Source organism: Cydia fagiglandana, chromosome 15 (assembly GCF_963556715.1).
Source record: "Cydia fagiglandana chromosome 15, ilCydFagi1.1, whole genome shotgun sequence".
Classification (NCBI taxonomy): Eukaryota; Metazoa; Arthropoda; class Insecta; order Lepidoptera; family Tortricidae; genus Cydia; species Cydia fagiglandana.
Genome location: NC_085946.1, coordinates 6,587,059 through 6,613,460, shown reverse-complemented (window position 1 = coordinate 6,613,460; position 26,402 = coordinate 6,587,059). Strand labels below are relative to the sequence as shown.

The following is a 26,402-nucleotide window of genomic DNA, read 5'->3' as shown; positions in this document are numbered from 1 at the left end:
AAGCTTTTTACGTGTTTCAAGAAGCTTTTAAGCCATTGATTAAATTATCAAAAAATCATTTGAAAAAACTAATATGTTTCATACAATACCAACGTTATTATCATTGTCAAAATACTTTTGGTCGCTACTGTAAGTTTCGAATCTGATTATTTTATACCATCGCAATATTGTGGTATTTTTTTATATATTTAGTATATGATAGTCAGCAAACGAACAGACGAGCCGCCTGACGGGAAGCGGTCACCGTCGCCCATGGACATAAGCAACACGATACAAACTTAAACCTTATGATTCTCATAGTTCAATCTGGACTATAGTAAATGGAAGCATCCCCTATCACTCCAGAAAGCGCAAAAAATAAGACCAGCATTAAATTGACTTAATATATTGCATTCGTAATTGAATTTCATGTCGAAACAGGTATAATATGAAAACAACGAAATAAATAATTATTCTGTTGTGACGTATAGTATTGCATTCCGCCATATCCTCCAAAGGCTCAGCCATACAAATGAAAAATCCAAAATTTGCCACTGAAATTTGAACGTATACTGTAGGACATAGAGTTGATTTTGCGTTGTTTGGAAATTGAACGAAACAAAGCAAAAGCGACTGTTCCAATTGAATATGATTTAGACTTCATCGAACTAAAGAAGTACTATAGGTAGGACTTTGACTTTGGGCTTTAGGAGGATAGAGAAATGAGTGAACTTAAAATGCTCACTCTTTACTCTATGAGTTGTTATCTATGTATGGAGTGAGCACTGTAAACTTACTTATTTCTCTGATTCCGCGGACAGGGACAGATCTCTGCGTGGCTTTATGCCCGAGTTAAGACGTTGCCAAAGCAATCGACCGATCGGCTGTGCTGTTCAAAACTCTGTCTACACCATTAGTATGGGTGTCTGCTTGGCTCTACAATTGAGTACCTTTTCATTTTGTGCATTAAAGTTATAAAAAAAAAACTAGGTACATAACACACTGGAAAAAGAACTTGGCGGAAAAAAGGCCTTTCAAGGTACATATTTTCACTTTCAACCATCTACGTAGATAGATCGACTGATTTGGCACTTTAAAATAAATAATAACATAAATATTATAACATTATCTCGCCCAAAACTGACACTGGTATATACAAAAAGTTGAGAGTTGTTAATATTGAGTTAAACTTTAAAAATCTTTACAACTAATTAACACTTCTCATAAGCGTTTATACAAAAAAATTACAGCCTTACGACCCATTTACAATGCAAAATACTGGCTTTGTACATTCAATATTGTATTATATATAACATACATAAAATATCATTCTATGGAACTTGCTAACTATGTAAACAAAAGTCACTAGTTAATTCATCATTCAGAGACATCTTCAATATGGCGGTTTGTTTACATAGTTAGCAAGTTCCATAGAATGACACTTTAGCTATCCTTCTATGATATGAATAAGATAATCAATTTCTTTGAGGAAACTATCTTTTTACACTCACACACTTAACTCATTAAGAACCTCGATTCGAGCCAATCTACTAACATAATCTTCTATGGAAACTTAATATTATCCTTTAAGATAAACTGCTTTGCAATCAAAGTAAATATCATATTAACATATGAAAATAATCTGAATTTAAAACAACTTTACAGTTAGTTTTAGTTGTTAGAAACTCAAGTGCTAATTTAGTTTTACTTACAATCAGAATCAAAGAATTCATAAACTGAGATTATTTACTTCTACAATTACGAGTGAATTTTAGCAATCTCATTCAATAATCTGTAAAGTTAATCAAACTAGCATTTCTCCAAAAACTGCTGTATATTTCTTCTGCTATATTTTTTGTAGCTGCAGATTTTCATAGATAATCAAACTCACTAAAACAGACAATATTAACTATGTATTCTAACATTCATAACGAACGAAATGTTCACACCGCATCCTTCTTGTCATTTGAAAACAAAAGTAAGCTCTTTTGAATTTAGTCAAAATTATGTACATATTTATTTACACACTCGAGCATTATGCTACGACTAAAGATTTAATTACAATGGATAAATCTACCAATAATGCTGCTCTACTTTAAATAAGAGTTATTTCTTGTAGTTAGCTCTTCCATACAAACATATAGTTACAGTAAAATCTATGCAATTAGTATTAAGTTTGAAAGATGGTGGTTACCAAGAATACCACTTCTGCATTATCGCAACATGTTGGTTTGACACTGGGTACACATATTTAGAACTAAGAATGAACCTTTTAGATGAGACAATAGAGTAAGACTCGGTTTACGGGCACGGCCCAATCTTGCCCACTTAACAACATTAAAAAAAATCATCACGATAAATAGGCAACCTCGCACGTGGCTGCATGTCCTTACATACTCCTGTTAAGAGATTACTTCGATGTGGCGGCTGTACGTGGTACTAGTCGTGTCCTCAGTCTATGTATATTAAACTAGGTATACAAACTGTCAACACATCGCATGGTTGTCATGAGCAACCTTCGTACCGCGTTAACGGCGCTAGAACGCTAGCTCATGCTAGCTATTTTGAACTTTACACCACTAGAGTTAGAGCTCACTTGACTTTAGCGGGCACACTGGCCGCCGATGAGTTTACGTTGCTGGCCGTCCATGAGAATGCTCCGCACCGCGTCTAGCTTATGCTAATTTGAACCTTATACCAAAATGGTTAAAGCTCACTTCACTGTGGCGGGTGCGCCGGTCGTAACAGGCGCGCGAGCACGTGCCTGCCGCCGACGAGTTTGAGTTGCTGGCCGTCCATAAGGACACTCCGCACTGCGTTGACGGCGCTAGATGTCGCCACCGTGGCGTTCGCTCCCGCCTGCCCAAATCAAATAATTTGCTTTAGTTGAACCGTTTTACATAATTTCATTCAGTAAAGTGACATATTCTCTTGATTGGCGAATGTTTATTTCACAAATGTATAGTTTTTAAATGCCAAGTTTTGTAAAAGTCAATCAAAATTGTATATTTTTTATAAACTAGCACCACACTAAACCCTATAAAACTATTGAAACATCCGCTAAAATGCATTTACTTGATAAAGAATAACTTAAAATAGAAACTGAAATGCATAAAGCTCTAGAAAACTACTCAGAAATAAACAACCTAGAAAGATTTGTCCTCGTGCAAAAAAAAATAGGAAAACTATGGCAATCTGTTAATATTTTGAAAGGAAAATAAGAAATACAGCGAGCATTACAGGGATTCTAATGTAGAATCTTGAGATGAATAATATAAAATCAGGCGGTAATGTTTAAAAAGAAAATCATTATCTACCAACATACTACTTTTAGCTTTGGCTGTAAAATAAATAAAAATACCCATCACCAAAATGTTATTATATGTTTAACTGACTCTCAAAAAGACAGATTCTGTATTCAGATGTATGCTTTATTTATTTTTAGTTTGTTACGTATAATTAATGTTTTAACCCCTCGTTATAAAAGGCATGGTCATATTGGTGGCACTATTTGTTACAACCATTTCGCCCTAAATTCAAATCAACATAAACTCTATGCATGCTATATATAACTATAAGGAAATCATTCAAACATGCTTAGTCTCAAAATTCACCTGCTGAATTTTAATTCCTTGGGGAAGTTTAACTTGTTGTATTGGATTGACCTAGAATGAAATTTAAGAGCTATTATAATTTTTCTGCAGAACAGAATAGCTGTTGATGTAACGTCACAATTAGCGTTAATTCAGTTTACACCCATAATTGTATGATTCATTGACAAAAAACCCAGTCGTGTGTAATGATTTAAAATAATACATATAATCTTTTTTAACTGTATGTACTGCAACATATAACAACATACAAGTAAATTCGTAGTACATACCTGTTGCAATTTTAACAACGGCGCCGAAGCAGTGGACGTTGTAGCTGCTTGCGAGCCTGAAATGATTTATTATCATTATAATAATTATGTTGTTAAAGATGTAGTGCATAATAATTATCTTCCATCGTATTTTCACGGAAACGTACGAACGGGCCTTGCTATTTCAGTCAGTTTCGGTACAAAAAGTACTGAGGTTGACGGAAGTAGCATAAAAAATACGAACGTTTCCGAGAAAATACGAGGGAAAACAATTATGCACTACTACATTCTTTTAAGTATCATCCACACTGTTAATTAACAATTTTTGACGACCGGTCTGGCCTAGTGGGTAGTGACCCTGCCTATGAAGCCGATGGTCCCGGGTTCGAATCCTGGTAAGGGCATTTATTTGTATTATGATACAGATATTTGTTCCTGAGTCATGGTTGTTTTCTATGTATTTAAGTATTTATACATTATATATATCGTTGTCTGAGTACCCACAACACAAGCCTTCTTGAGCTTACCGTGGGGCTTAGTCAATTTGTGTAAAAAAAAAAAATGTCCTATAATATTTATTTATTTATTATTATAATTTGTATACCTTATTACAAAGATATACGGTCCACTGATGGACATAAAGTTTGGGATTGCTGCCTTTAGGTTTGAGAAATGAAAATATGAAACATTTTATTAGACAAATTAATTGCAAGAGTTTTTAGGTACTAATTTGTGTACTGTACACAATTAAAGTAGTCAATTGAACTAGTGGTGTATTTTCGTTCGTATTTAGAGTAGTATTGTGTGTAAAGGACTCACCAATATTGCTTAATACTATAGTTTGCGAGGAACCCGCGGCGCCGCTCGACGTTACACGTATAGTGCTGCCGTCGCTTTGCTGGCGGAAAACGAATAGTGTGAAGAATTATTGTAAATTGTGTTATATTTTTTAAGGGATATTTAAGGATGGTATTTCATCGGTTCAATACATTGGTTATGTGTATTGCGTCTTACGTTTTGTTTGATGAGAAAGTGAAACGCAACGAATCGGACAGGTGGAATATCATTCTTAGATGCTAATAGAAATTGAACACGATTAGCGTAAAATAATTGTTTTTTTTTTAGGGTTCCGTACCCAAAGGGTAAAACGGGACCCTATTACTAAGACTTCGCTGTCCGTCCATCCGTCCATCCGTCACCAGGCTGTATCTCACGAACCGTGATAGCTAGACAGTTGAAATTTTCACAGATGACGTATTTCTGTTACCGCTATAACAACAAATACTAAAAACAGAATAAAATAAAGATTTAAGTGGGGCTCCCATACAACAAACGTGATTTTTGACCAAAGTTAAGCAACGTCGGGCGGGGTCAGTACTTGGATGGGTGACCGTTTTCTTTTTGCATTTTTTCCGTTTTTTTTTTTGCTTTATGGTACGGAACCCTTCGTGCGCGAGTTCGACTCGCACTTGCCCGGTTTTTTTGCATACGGCTACAGTTCGTCGCCGCCGCCGGGCGACGTCGGGGCCGGGCCGGAACGACCGTTTGTAAATTGTAGAAATTTTGTACCGCAACGACTATTATAGGACAAACATTGTACAATAGCAGGTAGATCGGATAGTGTCAAAGCGTGTCAGCCTGCAGCATTAGCATTAGGTATACCTGCAGGATGATGTTGTGGAGCGGCTTGGCGGCGGTGAGCAGCAGCGGGCGCGCTTGGCGGGCGGCGGCAGCAGGCGCCGGCGCGGGCGCGGCGGGCGCCAGCACGCGCACGGCGGCGCGCGCGCGCGCGCTCACCATGCGCGCGCCCACCATGCTCTCCAGCGAGATCATCTGCCCCTGTTATACAGCGCTTTTATATTTACATTGTGCTGGAGAAAATTAAAAATCACTATGGCGACAAAAAAGTTTTCAACCGCGGCGCCTGTCCGAAGTATGTGACTACTAATAGAGATAAAAGAAAAGGACGACAGCAAATAAAAAAATACCTCCCGTAAATTTTCTAAATTAAAATTACAAATTATTAACTGTACCTGAGCATTAGTAAGTAGTTTGGCTCTGATTGGTTGCGCGGACTTATCGCCGGCCGCCTGACCACGCACTACCTAAAAAAGAAATAGAAAAAAAGTAAAAACAGACATAAACTCTAAAATATAATTACAAAGTTAATTTATACGCCTAATAATAATCAGACGCCCATGATTTGCGGTCTGACCGCAGAATTCCACCGTCTGAAAATTAGAACTGTTCTCGCCATCACTGCGTGAAGACGAAAGACGAGACCGGGCTGCGGACGCGAGCAACGGGCACCGACGCCAGAGCGGCGCGGCCGCCGTCTCCCCGCCCACACACTCCACGAACGACCGGCATGACACCATGTCGCGTCCGCGCATCAAGCGCCCATATTTTTACATTTTTTATGAATATACTTCATTTACTGTATATAGAGTTATTTTGTTTGCTGCCATTAGCCCCAATCCTGCACGGGACCGTTGGAAAGCTGGAGCGTTTGACCTAAAAGCTGAACAATCTGATCGCTTAGTAGTTAAAGGGTCTGAATTACCTGCGCCATGGACTTTGGCGTCTGACTCGCCAACTGCACCGTCTGACCGCTAGCCAGCTGCAGTGTCTGACCGGAAAGTTGCACCGTCTGACCACTGGGTAGCTGAAGCGTTTGACCGGAAAGCTGAACAGTCTGACCGCTCGGTAGTTGGAGGGTTTGGCCAGCTAATTGCACTGTCTGGGAACCTAAGAACAGAATTAGAATCTCCATTATGTAATTACTTGGAATAAATATCAATGTCTAGTATTTTATAGGTTCTGTCTATTTTAGAGCAGGTAATTTTACAGATTAGAAAGTGGCCGACTACTACTTATTTAGTGCTAAGTTCGATCAATTATTTATTTAACAGAGAAATTGTGCCTAAGCATAGTATTCCGCCTGTCCACTTTCTTGGTCCAATGTGCATTACGTCTCACTCTCTCACTAAGCAAAATGTGAGACGCAAATACTCATTGGACAAAAATATTGGACAGATGGAATACCATCCTAATGCAGTAAAAGAGAATTAAAATAAAAAAATTGAGATTGTTTTAAGGTTCCTAGTGTCAACTGTCTGTCTAAAATGATAAGAAGTTACCTAATTGTAAGCTCTGGCTGGTGAGTACGTTCTGACCGGCTAGTTGTACAGTCTGAAGGTTTCTGCCTGCGAGTTGGACTGTTTGACCGCTTGGTAGTTGCACCGTTTGCGTTGGAAGAACTCCCGGGGCGGCCACCTGCAACGAACAAAGCATTTTTACATTTAATGCAACCAAAAATAAATAGACTTCTATAAAATGACAATATAGGGCCACACACTATTCTAATGCTATGTTGCATGTGTGAGTGCACGATCGGTTGTTGTGTTGACTCAGAATCTAAATAAAAACAGCGTTAATTCCAAGTTTAAATTCAACTCTTCTTCTACGTCGAGAGATTTGTTACATAAGTGACAAAGGCTAACTAGATTTTTTAACACATTCAACACCAAGAACCCGACTGTCGGGTACACTGTTCGTAGCGACTACGCGCTACATACGGCGAAACCGTGGCTACGCGCTACGAGCGTAAACCGTAGCACTTAGTGGTAATGAATGTGTTAATTATAGATAGCACCGCGCCGACGTTAATCAGACGAGGTTTGAAAGCGGTGTCTGAGCGCGCCTAATAGTACATTATTGTCGAGGCTCGGAAGTAGCTACATGCAGGCTGAGGATTCGTTTTAAACGGACGACCTTGGGAGTCCGTTTAATTGAATCCGAAGCCAGCAAGTAGCCTTCTAGCCGAGTCATATATAGTGCTTTTCTCAAAAATGGTGCAAGAAATATAAATATCATAGAAATAATTTACAAAAGCAACATTCTTACGTATACATTTTCACAGAAAAAAGCCCTTGCCGCCTTTTTATTTTTTTTAATAAAAAAATAGAAGTGTATTTTTCTGCCGAAAATACGCCAACCTATTTGAGACAGCTAAATAGTCGCGGTACTAATCATCTGTTTGGCTGTTCTCAAAAATGGTGCAAGAAATATAAATATCATAGAAATAATTTACAAAAGCAACATTCTTACGTATACATTTTCACAGAAAAAAGCCCTTGCCGCCTTTTTATTTTTTTTAATAAAAAAATAGAAGTGTATTTTTCTGCCGAAAATACGCCAACCTATTTGAGACAGCTAAATAGTCGCGGTACTAATCATCTGTTTGGCTGTTTAATGGGCCTGTGCCTTCATTTGATATGGCCATTTCAACTTTTAAAAAGTTTGGAACTCGACAAATAATGGAATTTGTATGCAACATTGCAGTCCCAAAATCGAGACTGCAATGTTTATAACTTTTTAATTTTTGACTGACCATAAACTACGCGCTTCGCGACCAATTTTTTAGACGGCAAAGTCGACTTTGCCGTCCATTTTTGAGAAAAGCATATTTCACTAGCAGGATCCAAGAGATAAAGAACCAGTAAACGGTTTTGGAGTAAAGTTGCAATTCAACAGCAGCTTCTCTATAAATTTATGAAAGATATATCGAAACTGAAGCATTTTTCTAAGTTTTTTACGGAAGAAACATACCTGAACGCTCTTACCGGCGTGTTGGGCGAGCTGCACGCTCTGGCCGGCCAGGTGCACGGTCTGCCCCGTCAGCTGCACGGTGGAGGCCAGCACGGGCTTAGGCGCGCGAGCTGGCAACAGGCTGGTCAGCTGCAGCGTCCTAGTTGCCAGCTGCACGAGCTAGGTGGACGGTTTTAGGCTTCATTCTAAGTTTTTCATTTAATCATACCTGAACGCTCTTAACGGCGTGTTGCGCGAGCTGCACGCTCTGGCCGGCCAGGTGCACGGTCTGCCCCGTCAGCTGCACGGTGGAGGCCGGCACGGGCTTAGGCGCGCGAGCTGGCAACAGACTGGTCAGCTGCAGCATTCTAGTTGCCAGCTGCACGGGTTGCCCGCCGGGGAGGTGCACGGTTTCAGGCTTCTTTCTAAGTTTTTCATTGAATCATACCTGAACGCTCTTAACGGCGTGTTGCGCGAGCTGCACGCTCTGGCCGGCCAGGTGCACGGTCTGCCCCGTCAGCTGCACGGTGGAGGCCGGCACGGGCTTAGGCGCGCGAGCTGGCAACAGGCTGGTCAGCTGCAGCGTCCTCGTTGCCAGCTGCACGGGCTGCCCGCCGGGGAGGTGCACGGTTTGGTTGGCTGCTAGTTGCAGAGTGCGGCCGCCGGCGAGTTGGACGGTGCGGGTGCCGGCGGTGGCCGCGCTGGTTGAGCTGAGGGCTACGGTCGTCATGGGGGAACTCTGTAAGGATGATACATTGTTAATAAGTATTAAAAAGAATAACTAATTACTCATTTATCAAATATTTGACATTTCAAAAACGAAATGATAAATTTACTGCAAAAAAATGTATCTTAGCATTTTTTTAAATATAATATATGAAATGAAAATCAATACCTGCGCGATGGTCGTAATGGAGCTGGTATTTGGCACAGAAGTCCGTTTCTTCGTCGTCGTCGGGGTGGCTGTATGCAACAATAAGTAATTTGTTACTATTCATCGACAAGAACTACAGTCCACATCCACCGAGGAATGGATGGACACGGAACACATTTCGTAAAACGCATAGATAAACTTGTTTGCGACGATTACTTAAACATCCGAGTCGATTCGATAGTTTAGAACAGGGCTCTCCAAACCCCGGCCCGCGGGCCAAATCCGGCCCGCGACGCGTTCCGATCCGGCCCGCCGACACCCAAAGTGAGTGCCCACTGTCCGGCCGGCGGGAACCAGGTTCCAGGGGTTTAGCATTCATTGAGAGTGTAACTGTTCCTAACAGCAGCAACCAGACACTCTCCCCCGGCGCAAAAACCGACGGTGGCCCGCGCGAAAGTTTCTGAGGGGCCATATGGCCCTCAGGTAAAAAAGTTTGGAGAGCCCTGGTTTAGAACGTAGCCAATCGTACAAGTAATGTAGATGATAAGCTAACCTTGGTGCAGCAGGGCGCGCGGGGAGATGAGCGACTTGCTGGCGCCGGCCGCCGGGCTCAGCACGCGCACCACGCCGCGCCGGCTGCCGGCAGGCTGTGTGGAACACATTGGAACATGAGTTAGGGCTGATTTAGACGGCGCGCAAACTCGCATGCGATTTTAGTTACATTGCGGACTGTTGGTTAAGTCTAATTCAACCGACCGATCAAAACCCGCAATGGTATGAAACTCGCATGCGAGTTCTCGCATCGTCTAAATCAGCCCTTGTAAACCAGTACATATTGAAGAATACAACTACTGTATAACTGTACATTGAAGCTTTTTATTTGAGTCGTCGAGATCCTGACCTGCACGGCGCCTACAGGTTATATCAAACAGCACGGCTTATTAAGGTCAAAGAAATTTGAACCATCTGCACTGTAGTTACATATATATCAGAACTTCAGAAGGCCAATGGCCGCGACCAGTCGCGAGCGACCGGCACCGTGCAACTACGAATAGATTGTACCCACAGAATGTAAATTAACTACGAAGATGGCCAGACAATCTGCAGTATTAGAATTAATAATATCTCTTCCAGGCATATTAAGAATCAAACGTGAAATAGACTTCGATTCGTATCCGTTCTATTTAACATACTTTTACGTTATTCCTTCTTATCAAGGTATAAGAAAATAAAATCTACATACCTGTGAAATAGGCGTAGAGACAACCGCAGTGACAGTAGTCTGAACTGCGGGTGGCCTTATGAGCAGTGATCTAGTGCCTTGAGTTACCTGCTGGTGAATTAATTGTGAATTACATACATACATTATTAACCTTTTTAGTTCGCTTTCTTTTAATATGGAAACTAGTTTCAGCTAAGTATGGACATATGGATACGAAAAAAATCTGGTCGTGCACATAGACCTAGTATTACATAGATGAGCAATACGAGTGCCTCAGTGAGGAACAAAACATAAGCAAAGCGACAATATTAAAAACACGTTTTAACATTCCTGACAACATACCAAAAACAATCTACGTAATTCGATCGGGTTATTTGTTGCCCACCATAAACCACACAAAATGTTTGGTGGGGAACAAACAAAAAGTGAGACTGTGACAAGGACAAGCAATAATACCGCTTTCTCTGCTACTCCTACTGAAATTTCCATAAGTGCATCTCGTTCGGTTTGGCCCCTCCCTCGTGTCATCTCTATATTATTGTACCTCTATGGTCTTGCATGATATGGTAAATATTTAACAATATGTTTTAAGTGTTGTTGTATTTATGTTTTAAGTATTTAACAATATTTTGTTTTAATGAATTACCTTGTTCGGTGCTGGATGTAGCGTTATGGTGGAAACAGGTTGTACGATGGAAACCACAGGCGCAGTGGGTTGACTCGTCACTACCGGAGCGGTAATCTGAAAGACGACATCACAGTGTAACTCCTCTGCCTGTCTGTTTATTAACGTACTCTCCCTTTGCATACTATAAAACCCTGGGTTCCGCGAGATCTACATTTAATTGACAACGAACCAAAAACGGTAAGTACCTTCTAATGTTAGTTTTTTTTAGAATTAGAAAGAACTTCACAGAAGCAAGCGTGCAGTTTTTATCAGGCTCTTTAATTGTTAATAATTTTTGAATTATCTTATGTAGCATGGTCAATACATATAATTTACTTCAAATTATTACCGCTAAAAGTGCCGGATTTGGAACCACCAGTGTTGCCAGCTCGGATTTTGAAAAAATGCTAGACTAATGTCTCGATTATTCCAAAATTATGCCAAAGCTTTTTGGAATATGCTAAAAAAAATGCTAAAATGTCAGCTTGAAATTAGATACTTAAAACACATACATTTTTCAAATTTGCCGCCTTTTTCTACTGACAAGATCTGCTTGACCAACTTTATATAGTCCGTCGACGTCTATCCGTCCACAAAAGTCAAAATTCATATGAAAATATGAACCACATAAGGCGACGGCGCATATTGTTGCTGCCAAGTTGGTGCAAACTTGGCTTAGACTAAATTATGCTAAAAAATATGCCAGATGCTAAATGGAAAATTTTGGTGCCAAAGCAAGTGAAAATATGCCAGATCTGGCATCAATTATGCCAAGTTGGCAACACTGGGAACCACAAGCTTAAGCACAAAGAAGTTCTTTCTAATGTTAAAAAAAACGGACATTACCGGAAAACATTATTTAAAATGGTCAACAAAATAGAATGCGAGGTTCGTAAGGGTGGTATTCTACCTGTCCAATTTCTTTGTCCAATGTGTATTTTGTCTCACATTTTGCTTAATAAGGGAGTCAGACGCAATGACATTGGACCAAGATATTGGACGGATGGAATACCTACCACCCTAAGCCAGAATCTTCAGGCTCAGGGTTTATATACGAATTTTTATTTTTCTATTGAATGTATGTTTGTTATGCATTTTTTCCTGTCTGTTTTTATTTTCTTTTTACAATCGCTTGACAATGCGTACCTTCTATGTCGAATGATTCGTCGGACAAGAAATTGGAACCAAGTAAAAGATCCTATCGAATCGCTAAACTTAAGTGGCTGTGGACGGGGTACATTGCCCGTAGAACCGATGGCCATTGGGGCGGAAAGGTTCTTGAATGGTGACCACGTACCGGAAGGCGCAGCGTGGGTAGACCCCCCACAAGGTGGAATAACGACCTGGTAAAGGTTGCGGGAGTCCGCTGGATGCGGGTGGTGCAAGACCGGTCATTGTGGCACTCTTTGGGGGAGGCATATGTCCAGCAGTGGACGTCCTCTGGCTGATATGACGATGATGAAAGGATCCTAAAAATGTCACCAAAAAAGTCAACTAACACTCTGTTGTGGAGCCTCGACGAGCAGCGTCCTCTGTCTGAGCGGCGCCTGCTGCACGGCGGAGGGCGAGGACTTGGGCGGCGCGGCCGGCGGCGGCTTGGCCGGGGACGGCTTGGGCACGGCCGCCGGCTTGGGCGCGGCTTGCTTGGGCGATGGAGGCGGCTTCGCGGCCGGCTTGGCCGGTTGGCTCACTGGTTGAGCTGGTTTCTGGACCTGTTAGATAATTAATGTAGATGCAGATGTAAGTACGAGTACAGGAAACTCCTGTGTATTGATAAAAAGTGTCAAATTTTAGTTTTCGTCTTTTGCTTTTATTGTATGAGGGTAGCACCTAAGTATCGGCGTTAAGTGTCAAAGTTAAGATAAACTTTTCGATTTAGGGCACCGTGGCAAACCCTTCACTCCCATATAGCAAATTTTACCGAAATCGTTAGTCGTTTCCGAGATCCCCGAAATATATAAATAAATATATTATACCAAAATTGATCGTTTAAAAAATAAAATAAAATAAAATGCGTTTCTTTTCAGACAACAACGTCCATAGTATTGTTAGTACGTACTTAAAATAACAAATATAAACTAAAATTACAACTTAAAATTAAATACTAAACTAATAGGTACTACAACTAAAATGAGTTAGTATTACTTAAAGGTATAAGATAAGAACCTCCTCGCGTTTGGAGAGTAGCTGGCTTATTTATGTACTCAATTGCAATGTGATGTTATACCTTAACTACGTTGGCTGGTTTAGCTGGAACGGGCTCCGCGTCCTGACTTAGATTGGCTTGTTTGGCCACCTGAGCTTAGGTTGGTTTTCACGGCCTAAGCGAGCAGCCTGATGGCTTATTTGGCAATGAATGGGTTATGTTATACCTTAACCACGTTGACCGGTTTGGCTGGAACGGGTTTCGCGTGTTGACTTAGATTGGCCTGTTTGGCCGCTTGAGCTATGAGGTTGCTCTTCACGGCCTGGGCGACCAGGCTGGCCTGTTTGGCCGACTGGGCCATGAGAGCCGCCTTTGGTGTAGATTTTTGCTGCGGGGACGGCTTGGGTGGGGCTACGGTGGGTTTTGCTTGGGTAGGGGTCGGCCGCGCCTGTAAGAATTAAAGCTTTTAGTACAAGTATTGAAATAATATATCAATTAGGTTAGATTTGCTTATTTAAAATTAATGATATAAAATAGCAACCCGTCGGGAGGACACTGTAAAGGTCTGTTAGGGATCTAGACAGGCGCCTATTATTAAGAAGCAGAATGGAAAGCCTCGGTGCAGAAAATGACGACCTCATGTGGTAGCGTCTCAGTCATGAGGAATCGAGGAAAAAGAATGTAAAATACTTGTTTAAACCATTTTTTTAGGCTTAGTACCCTCAAGCATAGTAGAGACCACTGCAGTACCTGTGGCTCCGGCTTGGTGGGCTTGGTCTTGGGCCGCTCGCGGGCGCGGGCGCGGGGGGCGCGCGCGGCGGGCGTGGCCGCGGCGGCGCGGGCGGGCGTGGACGCGGGCAGGGGGGTGGCGGCGGCCAGCAGCAGCTGCGCCGAGCCGGGGCCCAGGCCGCCCTCCACGTCCACGTCCACGTCGCTGTCGGACACTGACGCCTCCGTGCCCACTTCTAGCTCCACCTAAAAGAAAGTCTCATGCATAGACTAGGAATCCTCTAGACCAGTGGTGGACAAAGTACGGCCCGCGGGCCTTCTGCGGCCCGCGAATGGATTTTATCCGGCCCGCCGCTTATAATTAGTTTACGCGTGGCATATACTAATTATTTCATGGATTTTATCCTATGAAATAATTAGTATATGGCATTGGCCCACGATTATCAATTTATCACAAATCAAAATAAATATTGGCTACAATTCTGGCTCTCCACTTAAATTTTCTAAACTTTCTGGCCCCCCCGTGAAGAAAGTTTGCCCACCACTGCCCTAGACCGAGTTTAGAGCAATTATGTCATACAACGGATGATGCCAAAAATGCGGGGGTGGGCGGAACGAGGTGAACGAAGTCCCGTGCCGTGATTGGTCCGTTCAAAGACACGGACGTCACACAAAGACACTTTCGACTCGAACATGGAGTAAAATTACCGTATGCATGGCAGAGGGGGTAGCGCGACTATGCTGTCTGGAGGATGTTTTGTCTGTGGTCTCATATCCATGTAAATAGTATCAGTAGGCAACAGTCCAACCGGCGATGCCTTTCCGACCATTAAGTATTAATTGCAGTGTGTAATTCTTGTAATAAGTAGTCGTACGGGTCTTGGACATCACATTGAAAGATGCATTTGGAAAATTACTAAATAGACGGATTCGTCCAAAATGAGCCACCTCGCGAGGAATTTGCCTCGCTCGAGCACCTCGGTCTATGAAAACTTGCCTCGTCGGGGCCGGGCGTGTTTATGCGCATATCCTTCACGCGGCAATTTCCTCGCGAGGCAACTCGTTCTGCGTCAACGAGTCTGTTAAATAGCAAATTGCACTGCAGTGAGCTTGTGCCCACTCTAATCACGCTAAAAACTGATTTTACTAAACAGAAAACAATAAAAAATTACATTTACAGAATACCAGTGCCTAGGGATAACAACAGCAGAATATTTCGTCTTAAATCGCCTTAAGAATGATACAACAAACAAATAACCCCTTATTCATAAACGTGTACTAAAGTTGACAAGCCGATAATAATCGTTTGTCCTTTTCCATACCAACACGTCGGAAAGGGAGAAACGATTATTATCGGCTTGTCAACTTTAGTAGACGTTTATGAATAAGGGGGATGGTTACCGCAGGCGGTGGCGTCACTGGTTCGGGCTCCCGTTTCTCCGCCGCGCGACGCCCTCGCGCCGTGGATTTCAACCAATCTTCTTCCGTCCTGCACACAATATTGCCATAGAGAAATATTGTAAGACAGGAGTGCTCACTCCGTACATCAGTTTTGGTACAGTCAGCAGCAGAAGTTGCTAAGCGGGCCAGGTGTTCAAAATGATCTTGACGCGACTTTATTGTTAAGAGAATAAGAGCGTGTCATGGTAATTTTGAACACCTCCCCCGCTTAGCAACTTCTGCTGCTGACTGTACCATAAAGAATATTATAAATTATATATTATGGTAATATTAAACGACTATTATTTTCATAATCGACATCTAGCATCGAGTAGCGGAATTATCACTACTGCTACTTGACAATAGATGTAGCACCGACCGGAAAGTCTAATGCTCAACAACATTTATCATTATCAATCTATGTATTTTTTAGGGTTCCGTACCCAAAGGGTAAAACGGGACCCTATTACTAAGACTATTCGCTGTCCGTCCGTCCGTCCGTCTGTCAACAGGCTGTATCTCACGAACCGTGATAGACAGTTGTAATTTTCACAGATGATGTATTTCTGTTGCCACTATAACAACAAATACTAAAAAGTACGGAACCCTCGGTGGGCGAGTCCGACTCGCACTTATCCGGTTTTTTTCTTTATGATATTGCTAACTTTTTTAATTTGTCTTCATCAGAGATGCGACAAAAAGCTTTAATTAGTAAAAGAAATACAAGCTTTTACCTCCCACCATACTATATTTACATTTATCAGACAAAGACTCATAGAGGATGATTCTAACTAGTCCAAACTCAGAAAGGACGTTTATTTTATTTACATAACATCATTCCTGCTCATTTCGTAAAGCTATTTGACAAATAATCTAAAATGCTTGAAAAATCTATAAATTCATCAAAAATTATCATCATCTTCCTCGCGTTGTCCCGGCATTTTGCCACGGCTCATGGGAGCCTAGGGTCCGCTTGGCGAGTAATCCCAAGAATTGGATTGGCGTAGGCACTAGTCTTTACGAAAGCGACTGCCATCATCTGACCTTCCAACCCAGAGGGTAAACTAGGCCTTATTGGGTTTAGTCCGGTTTCCTCACGACGTTTTCCTTCACCGAAAAGCGACTGGTAAATGAATTCATCAAAAATATCGCTGAAATAAATGCTGTTAAAACATTATAAAAATACCTACTGAGAGAAAGCATTGTTATACCTGTTTCTGTGCAAATATGTCCAAATGGCCGTCCTCTGGTCATATTTTACAACGGGGTCCCGCTTGGCAGACAATAGTCTGTCTAAAGCGGTCGATAGCGCGCTAAGGAGCGCCTGGTCACTGCACGCTGAGATCCATTGAGACATCCTGCGATAAAAGTTGCGGTTAACACAATTTTGAAAGAGTATAATGAGTAAAGATATTCTGCCCAGTCGATAGTCGGATAGGAGTGTATGCAACTGGGTTGAGAATTGGGTGGGGTGAATATCGACTTTGGGCGGAAAGGTTCTCGAGTGGCGATTACGTACCGGAAGGCGCAGCATGGGTAGACCCCCACAAGGTGGACTGACGACCTGGTAAAGGTCGCGGGAGTCCGCTGGATGCGGGTGGCGCAAGACCGGTCATCGTGGCACTCTTTGGGGGAGGCCTATGTCCAGCAGTGGACGTCCTCCGACTGAGATGATGATGACGATAATGATGATGATGAATATCGACTTCATAGCTCACTTTAGTCTTACCGTGCTAGGAAAAATCCAAAGCTTGGTAATATTTTTGCCGGCCGAGGCAGCCAGGAAGCGACGTATAGTGTGACTCACTTGAGCAGGGTGAGCACGTCGTGGCGGGTGCCCTCGCCGTTGGGCAGGCGCGCCACGGCGTCGCGCACGAGCGCCAGGAGGGAGGCGTGGCGCGGCCGCGCGCCCGCCAGCAGCGCGCCGCCCGCGCCGCCGCCCGCGCCGCACCGCGCGCAGGGGCCCACTACGGCTCGGTACCTGGATTTCACAACACAGACGTAACAAAAGAAAACGGTCAGCACACAAAAAGATTTGCAGCTCGACCTCGATAATAAATTTTTCTCAAAAATGGACGGCAAAGTCGACTATGCCGTCTAAAAAATAGGTCGCGAAGCGCGGAGTTTATGGTCAGTCAAAATTTAAAAAGTTAAAAACATTGCAGTCTCGATTTTGGGACTGCAATGTTGCATACAAATTCCATTATTTGTCGAGTTCCAAACTTTTTAAAAGTTCAAATGGCCATATCAAATGAAGGCACAGGCCCATTAAACAGCCAAACAGATTATTAGTACCGCGACTATTTAGTTGTCTCAAATAGGTTGGCGTATTTTCGGCAGAAAAATACACTTCTATTTTTTTATTAAAAAAATAAAAAGGCGGCAAGGGCTTTTCTCTGTGAAAATATATACGTAAGAACGTTGCTTTTGTAAAATGTTTCTATGATATTTATGTTTCTTGCACCATTTTTGAGAAAAGCACTATATATGACTCGGCTGGAAGGCTACTTGCTGGCTTCGGATTCAATTAAACGGACTCCCAAGGTCGTCCGTTTAAAACGAATCCTCAGCCTGCAAGTAGCTACTTCCGAGCCTCGACAATAATGTACTATTATATGCCTCGTGGCCTCATTGAGTCGTTCTTTTGTGCAATAAAGTTTCAATAAATAATTCCCATTTTTTTATTATTTAAATTCTATTTCATCTAGCTGCTAGATATTGTATTCATTACTTTACTGAAGACCTCGATAGCCTCGACAACACGATTGACGGTGTGATTGTTCTGGAAAAGATACCAGGCGTGGCTCACTCCGCGATTTCGTCGCTTTGCAACAGGTAGCTACAAGTACATCCGTTCCACACCAATTTTGGTGGCTTGCCATAAGCCGCGAGTGGCGCTGTCGCCACCTAGCGGCCATACCTGTCCTGATCGTAACAGACGCGTTTTGTTAGGGAGTGAGTCTTCTGTACCTAGTACTATTATGTAGTCTGTGATGATACACACGAATTTTATTTGTGTCTCCAAAATCACGAGCGAAGTTTTAATGATTATGTTACAACTCAACTTACCCGTGTTGGACATAAGTGAAAGGTTTCGCTGAAGCCGCATATCTCTTTCTCTCTTGGGCTCGGAAATCCGCTATTTCCGCGCTAGTAAGAGGACGCACAACCCATGACGTAGGATACCTGTTTAAAGACCAAAATTCAGACATCTCACAATTTCAATGCTTTTACAAGTCTACAGCAACAACTACACCACAACTCAACACACAACCCCGACACCCCGACTAACTCCACACCAGAATAAATTGAAAAGTGGAAAAATTACGGTCTTGGGTGAGACTTGAACTCAGGGCCTCTGGATTTAACGCTGGCTATACTCCAGCGTTAAATCCAGAGGCCCTGAGTTCAAGTTTTTCCACTTTTCAATTTATTGTAAGCTTAAGCATCGTTCGCAGACGTTTCTGCTAAACATTAAAAAAAACCGGTCAAGTGCGAGTCGGATTCGCGTTTCTAATAGGTTTTCCTGTCATCTATAGGTATAGTACTATTTTGTTTTTTTTTTTTCAAAATTTTAGGCCCAGTTGTTTCAGAGATAAAGGGGGGGGGGGGATGGTCGGACAGACAGACAGACGCACGAGTCCTATAAAGGTTCCGTTTTTTCCTTTTGAGGTACGGAACCCTAAACAGAGATAAATATGTATGTTTCCATTTATCTTCTAATCCTTGTTTTTATATCCCAGATACTAAAACGACAGTTCAACTGCACCAATTTACCCGTCCGATCTGTCAGTAAAATAGAAAATTGGTACAAAGCAGACTGGATAATTAATTGGCTAATCAAATTGTCTGTCTAAAACGGAACTTATAGTTTAGTATTTCCTCTCAGTGTCCCACTGAAAAAAAAAACCGGTTTAGTTGGACTTGCGTTCCAAGGGTTCCGCACGTGAATGTAATGTCTTTAAAAAACTTTAACAAACAAAAATTATGAAAAAAAAACCCGTAGGGGTCTGATCAAAATTTAAGTAATTAAGTCCGACTCACGCTTGACTGCACATTTCTCATCTATAGGTAAATAACTATTTTGTGTATTTTTTTTTTTCAAAATTGTAAACCCAGAAGTTTCGGAGATAAAGGGGGTAATGGTCGGACAAACCGACAGACAGACACACGGGTTCCGTTTTTTTCTTTTACGGAACCCTAAAAACAACCTATAGTGTATTTTAAATTAAAAAAATTAAATGTTCGTTTATTTCAGGCCCGTGGCCCATAAAAAGTTCTTAGTAACAATGCCTTAGTCTATGTTAGTATACAAAAAAGTAAAAACGAAATTAAAGAAGCAAACCTAGGTGGTGGAGGTTCGTTGGCGGGCGGCGCGGGCGACGCGGCGCGGAACCAGCGTTCGCACAGCCGGCCCAAAATCGCGTCGCAGTCCCGGCCCGCGCCTATCCACTGGTACATCTGAACACAAACGATAATTTACATTAACTTTAAACTCCGCAACTCATATCATCAGCATACCTCGCAATCGAGCTAGCAAAACCGTAGCAAATGACAGTTGAATGTAAAGGTTAGCGTTCATATGTCATGAATCATCATCATGACTCATGATAACATAGTCACTATTTTTAAAAATTTTATGTTAAATTTGTGTTTCAGGAAAGTAAATTATTAAATTACTTCTTTAAATTTTTGTTTATTTGATCTCAATTTGTTTACTCTTAATTTGAAATACAAAATAAATTCTACCTACTTATAACGTAATGATGTGTGTATAGCACAAGGATGTAAATACCTTATTTAGCGTAATGACACGGAAAGAGATCTTAAATAATTAATTTAAAACATAGTTTTTGTATTTGACTTAGTAAATACACATATATGCGTCAACCTCAATGTGCAACTGCTACGGTTTTGCTAGCTCGATTGCGAGGTATGATCATCAGCATCATAGGCCTTTTTGTTTATTGCAGACTATTTATGGTGTAACACCGGAGAAACACCGTTTTTGGTGGCTGAATAGACCGATGCGAGACCGACATGATCTACCACAGGTCTGACAAGACAAGAGAAGTTTGCGGAAACCGGTACTGAGACTAGTCGTCGTTTTTGCCTCTTGTCAGCGAGTGCGGCGAACCAGGTCTTATCCCAAAACTTGCGACCCTCCACAACACGTTTGCGCCATTCTGACACCAACTGGAATGTGTAGAAACTTTCACCCTTCTAGGTTTTGATATTGATACAGGCATAAACTGGAAAGCACATGTTACGAAAATCAAAAATAAAATGCTCAAGTTCATTTATGCCCTGAGAGAATTAAAAAGATCAACTAGCCTACAATCGGCAAAAATAGCCTATTATGCTTATGCCTACTCTTGGCTCAAGTACGGTATTATCCTTTGGGGAAATAGCACAGACGTAAATGATTTATTTCTACTCCAGAAGAAATGCATACGCATCCTCGCGAATATTAGGATTCCAGAAAGCTGTAGACCATACTTCATCAAGTACGAAATTCTAACCCTAACTTCTATGTATATTTACGAAATCTGTAAATTTGTAAGAAAACATTCGGACCTGTTTACAAAGTTAGTAGACCAGCCCCGACGCTTCGAAACAAGGTTTAAGCATGATCTAGCATTGCCGTCAACTTCTAAACTAAAACTTCATAGTACAAGTCCAAACGTCATGGCAGTTAAAATATATAATCACCTTAAAAACGACATCAAAGCTCAAACAAATGACAAAAAATTTAATAAAATGTTGAAAGACTTTCTAATAAATAAATGTTATTACGACCTAAAGGACTTTTTCAATGATAATGTTACAGACACCTTCTAAATAATTTATTATGATAAAAATAATGACATTAAAATACTTACCTAAATTATAACTAAAAATTGTATTAATCCTATTATATGAATATTGTACCTATATTAATTAATTTATTAAATTCTAATTATAAATGTAATAAACTTATTAGCGATCTGAACCTGATAATGTAATATATACAATACAATTATGTTACATACAAACAAATTAATAATTATATGTTATAAGTAAGCTATGCTGTGCCCTTACAGGGTCCATGTGAGACATTGTACATATATTATACTTGACATCTATACTGTACCATGGTTGCAATAAAGAATTATGAATTATGAATTCTGTCCGCTGTCAACTCATATAGTACTTTTGAAATGTCCAAAACCTTAACTCCCAGGTTTTATTTTTATTTTTTATATTCTACAAAATAGCATGTGGGAGGCAGAAGACGTAGAAGTATCTTTTCTACCGACGCGATATCGGGACGGACGCAGTTGACGGGCTTACCTCCCAACTCCCGGGCATACCTCCGCAATATCGCGACCGCTCCGAGCAGTAATTGTGTAATGTAAGTCAGAATGAGAACGTATGGCGCGATAGGAAAGGACAACATGGTTCGTGACGTTATATCGAGAATTATACGTAGTACAATTATCAACTATGTGTTGTTTACCTGTGTTTCGGGAATATATTGTAGGTACGGCACGAAGTCGTCAGGGTGCGGGCCTCTTTCGCCGGCCAGGAAATCCAGCGCGGAATCCAACTCGGCGCACCAATCGTCTGACACTGAGGACCAAAACCTAACATTTAAAAAAAATATTTATTCACATGAAATAAGTTGTCTTGTAAGTGAAATTTCTGTAATTTCTTAGACGATCAGTTTTATAAACCGAAATTTTTAGGAATAATGAAAAAACTAACAATACCAATGAGTTTTTCGGAACTTATGTACGGAATATGCTATTCTATTATCATTTAATTTTGATAATTATCACTAGTTTTTGGTGAAGAAAAACAATGTGAAGTGAAGCGAAATATGTGAAGTCCCGAACCCGCATTGATTTATTTATGTTTAATTTAGATTTATTTATTAAAAATTTAATTGTACAAATGTAGGTAGTTAGTATTTAATTTACATTGATATTTATGAACGTAACGTAATAATGTCGAAACACAGGTAGGCATTAAAACACTCGTGTGAAATATAATACTATTATGAAACACACTGCGTTCGTTTCATAAACCCACACTCAAGTTTTAATGCCTTTCATTACGTAGCAGTCACATAAACTACTATAATGATTCTATTGACATAATAATAACTCACAGCTGTACCAGGTGTTGAGCGGCGCTATGGGCGAGCTCATGACGGCCGCGCAGCGCGCGTGCAGCTGCTGCTTGCTCGCGCGGTGCGCCGCCCGCGCCGGGAACAGCGCGCGCACCAGAGACAAAAAGTTCGCGTGCGTCGTCTCCGTCAGCGCCGAGTCTGTATCCACCGCTTCCTCCGTATTCGACGGGAGATCGTCGTCCGCTAACTCGACGGGCAACGCCATCATGTCTGTTATAGATATATCGTTTAGAGATGCTGTGACAGATAGAAATTATATGTGGTTTTAGTTCTACTTCTACAGGAATGTTAGTGGAGATGTGGTTAAGAAAGTGCAGGCACTAGAACTCTTATGATTTTCATGCATTACTTTATCTAAGCGGGACTTTATCTGTGTAAAATATTATTGACATTTCCATGTGTTCTCTCGTTTCTGAATCTAAACTGACTTTTTATGGCAGTGGCGTGTTATTGATAACCGTCAATACGCTCGCTTTTTCTTAGACATAGAATATTTACACATGACCTTGTCCTATTTAGTTAAAGCACAGAGTTAATAGTTGATAGTCAATATTCTAGGTTAAAGATTCTCAATATACTTAAACAATCTACATGATAAAACTATACCAAAGAGCCTTTTAAACTTACCAATACCATCGAGGTCTTCCAATTTGATGGGAACTGGTTGAATTATTCTACCAGCAGTCTGTAGTGCAAGTGTGGGGTCTAAAGGCTCTTGCTTGATGACACTTTCCAGTTTCGGATCATTATAATTTATACTGAAAAAATATACATGAGTTATAATAAGACTTTTTAAATCAGGTCTTGATCTTGACACAACACTTATGGTAAGCATTTAAAATTACCGTAAAATGTGCCTACTTTCCTCCCCACTAGGTAATTGTGCTCCAACAGTTTTATAAATTTCAAATTTCGGAGCTAATACTGGGGCACTAATACAAAATAGGGGAGCTGGGGAGCTAATACAAAATAGGCACATTATAACACTTACTTTGTTGTATCAGAGTATTTAGGATCCACAATTTCTTGCTTAATTTCAACATTATCACCTAGCTTTTTAGAATGTTTGGCACCCTTCGGCTCTGCGAAGGAACTCTCTGAGTCTGACTCCTCTTGCTCACACTTTATTTTAATATTTGGTAACAATGGTTTATGTTCAATATCCTCTTCCTTTCTCTTACTGGCTTTGGCATCAGATTTCACTTGTCTCTGATTTGGCTCTTTCTTAGGTCCCCTTTTCACTTTCTGTGTGGATGTTTCTGATTTTTGACCACCAAACATGAGTTTTTTTGTACCATTTACAAGTGCTACTCTCTGCTTTATGTCTTCTAAAGTTAAACCAGTTGTATTTAGTTCTGGATGGTTCTGAAACATACAGTTTAATACATAGAATAACAAATTAATACAGTCAGCAGCAGAAGTTGCTATGGAGGCGAGGTGTTCACAATTATCTTGATGTCACTTTATTGTTATAGAGAATAAGAGCGCGTCAAGGTAATTTTGAACACATCGCCCGCTTAGCAACATCTGCTGCTGACTGTACAAAGAATACAGCAATTTAAGCAGAGGTGATCTTTCTGATAAAAAGCAAACAACACCAGAGAATGTATGTTTGTCTGTAAATTTTTTTTACTACATATTTTAATATAGCATAGTGATAATAGTTACCTCTCTATATTGTCTTCTAGCTCTATGAGCTGCTAAGACATTCTTTAGACAATCCAGAGATGTGGGATGTGAAGATTCTGTGCCTCCAAGAGTACCGGAAACATTGCTGTCCTGATTCTGACAAGATAACAATCATTAGCACTTACAAAACTATGTTAAACAAGTTACAATTTTCTTTTTTTTGTATTAGTTATGGCATAGTAAAATAAAGAACAATGAAAAATTCTCTGGTAAATATAATTCAGGAAATTCTCTGGTAAATATAATGCACAAAATTTAAAAACTCTGGACAATTGTATAACGTCAAAAACATCAGCCTGGACAATTCCATATCTTACAAATTTAAATTAGGTAGACTGTATAATAATTCTGGGGAAAGGCAATTTTGTTATGATATTTACAAAATTTGATTTTTGATTTTATTTAGGTTTTTGATAGCTAAAATAGGACTGACAAATTATTGATCTTTATACTGTGGGAGGTATATAATCTAATCTGATGTTGTAACAATTTTTTTGGCAAATTCTTTTTAATATTGTTCAATAGTTGCTTAGTATACCTGACTAGCATGCATGTGCTTGCGCTTTTTATTGGAAGGCTCTGGAGGGCCCTCAGGATAGTTATCATCGTCAGATTCATCACCGCCCACTTCACTCCGGATAGCTGCCAATTCCTCAAAATACCTCTGCCTTGCTCGCAAGTACAGGGGTTTGTAGGAGTTTTTGGAGGAATGTTTTTGTGGCAGAAGGGGGAGGCGCGGGGTGGGGCCAGGTGGGGCAGCCTTGGCTGCTGCTAGCAACCGTTCCCGAGATATTAACACCTCTGGCATCAGTTTAGCATAGTAGGATTTTATCTGAAAATAAAATGAGACACTAGTATTGAACTTACTTGACAGGCCCCGGGTGCCACAGTTAAGAGTAAATTGCAACCTTAAAATGGGTGCAATAATATTCAGTTTTTATTATCAATTTAATTCATGACTCAACACTCTAGTTCAGTGTTAGTTTTCAAACTGTTGGTTGCAACCTCATGGGGTCATGAAGCTTCTGCCACCCTTAAAACAATACATAAGCGAAACATTTTGTTTGTACTAAGGGGGTCACGTCATGAAAAAGTTTGAAACACTGAGTTTAGTTACTGTGATCATTTGTGTGAAATTGTTATGTTATCATTATTGTGGTGTAATTATTTGTTTACCTTGTGCTTTTGTTGCTTAGCCCTTGCTTTTTGCAAAAACTTTCTCATCTTCGCTATGTCTGGCCGGTAGTTTCCCTGTTTCAAGTTGCTGTAAAACACTTCTAGTGGTGATGTGAAATGAAATGGTTCATGATCAAACAGCATCTTTATCGTTTTTTCTCTTTCCTCTTCTTCATTTTGTACAAATTTAGGCAAATATTTCATGAGCTGCTCCTTATGTGTATCTTCTAAAGCTTCCCAAGTCTTATAGGAGAAAAACTCTTTGAAGAGTCCATAGTTCTCACATAGCTCCTGCGGCAGCTCGAGGGTCTGGCCCAGCAGGCGCACGGACTCCGTGAGCTCCTCCTCGGGCTCCGAGCTGCCGCTCCCGCTCCCACTACAACTTTCCGAGGAGCTGCTACTCTCGCCACTATAACTCTGTTCACTCTCCATCTTCTCCTCCATCGGAAACCGACTAAACGACCACCGTCTGCTTCCGTTGTGCACTAAATACCTTTCTCACTCGCGATAACGACTATTTTCCGCACACTTCATTGAATTATCGCGTTGTTTTGCCAATGTTTACGAAATACCGAAAACAACGGTACACAGAAGTCGAATAAAAAGCCATGAAGATATTTTGAGCGGTCGTCAAATCTCATCTAAAATAAAATAGAACGCACACGCCAAATCGTAATGTTTCATACATACTATGCGCCAGAACGGCACATTACGATGAGAAAATAGCTTGACAGCCAAGTACAGCGACATTTTGCTCGTGTTCGTAGAGATTTTTAAAAGATAGTACATTTGTTTATGGATTTTAAACATGGCAGCACCTACTGACCATAGACTAAGCGTTTTCTTTTTGTTGT

At 40.9% G+C, this 26,402-nt stretch overlaps 1 protein-coding gene across 1 annotated transcript; it reads right to left on the bottom strand.

Moving 5' to 3' along the window:
• Positions 1-369: 369 nt before the first annotated feature.
• LOC134671576 (nuclear factor related to kappa-B-binding protein) lies at positions 370-26,350 on the bottom strand. The gene is made up of 29 exons (XM_063529435.1): positions 25,549-26,350; positions 24,911-25,204; positions 24,352-24,468; positions 23,675-24,048; positions 23,311-23,441; positions 22,663-22,893; positions 22,009-22,121; positions 19,855-19,970; positions 18,579-18,695; positions 17,317-17,490; positions 16,721-16,867; positions 15,471-15,558; positions 14,091-14,315; positions 13,567-13,788; positions 12,694-12,906; positions 11,174-11,269; positions 10,549-10,638; positions 9,859-9,952; positions 9,327-9,394; positions 8,880-9,170; positions 8,661-8,810; positions 6,982-7,117; positions 6,405-6,589; positions 5,875-5,946; positions 5,504-5,680; positions 4,661-4,739; positions 3,863-3,918; positions 3,594-3,644; positions 370-2,838 (listed from the first exon to the last, which is right to left on the bottom strand). Exons 1-29 carry the CDS (start codon positions 25,990-25,992, stop codon positions 2,698-2,700), a joined length of 4,692 nt encoding a protein of 1,563 aa, XP_063385505.1. The 5' UTR covers positions 25,993-26,350; the 3' UTR covers positions 370-2,697.
• Between the last annotated feature and the right edge of the window lie 52 nt (positions 26,351-26,402).

What these genes read in the sequence shown, in the direction of transcription:
- LOC134671576 (XM_063529435.1), bottom strand. Translation starts at nt 25,992, where the DNA reads ATGGAGGAGAAGATGGAGAGTGAACAGAGTTATAGTGGCGAGAGTAGC. An exon ending in CAGTGACGCCACCGCCTGCG is followed by an intron (nt 14,316 to 15,470) that starts GTAACCATCCCC and finishes ACTTTCTTTTAG; the next exon opens with GTGGAGCTAGAAGTGGGCAC. An exon ending in ACGCCGTTAAGAGCGTTCAG is followed by an intron (nt 8,811 to 8,879) that starts GTATGATTCAAT and finishes CAACCCGTGCAG; the next exon opens with CTGGCAACTAGAATGCTGCA.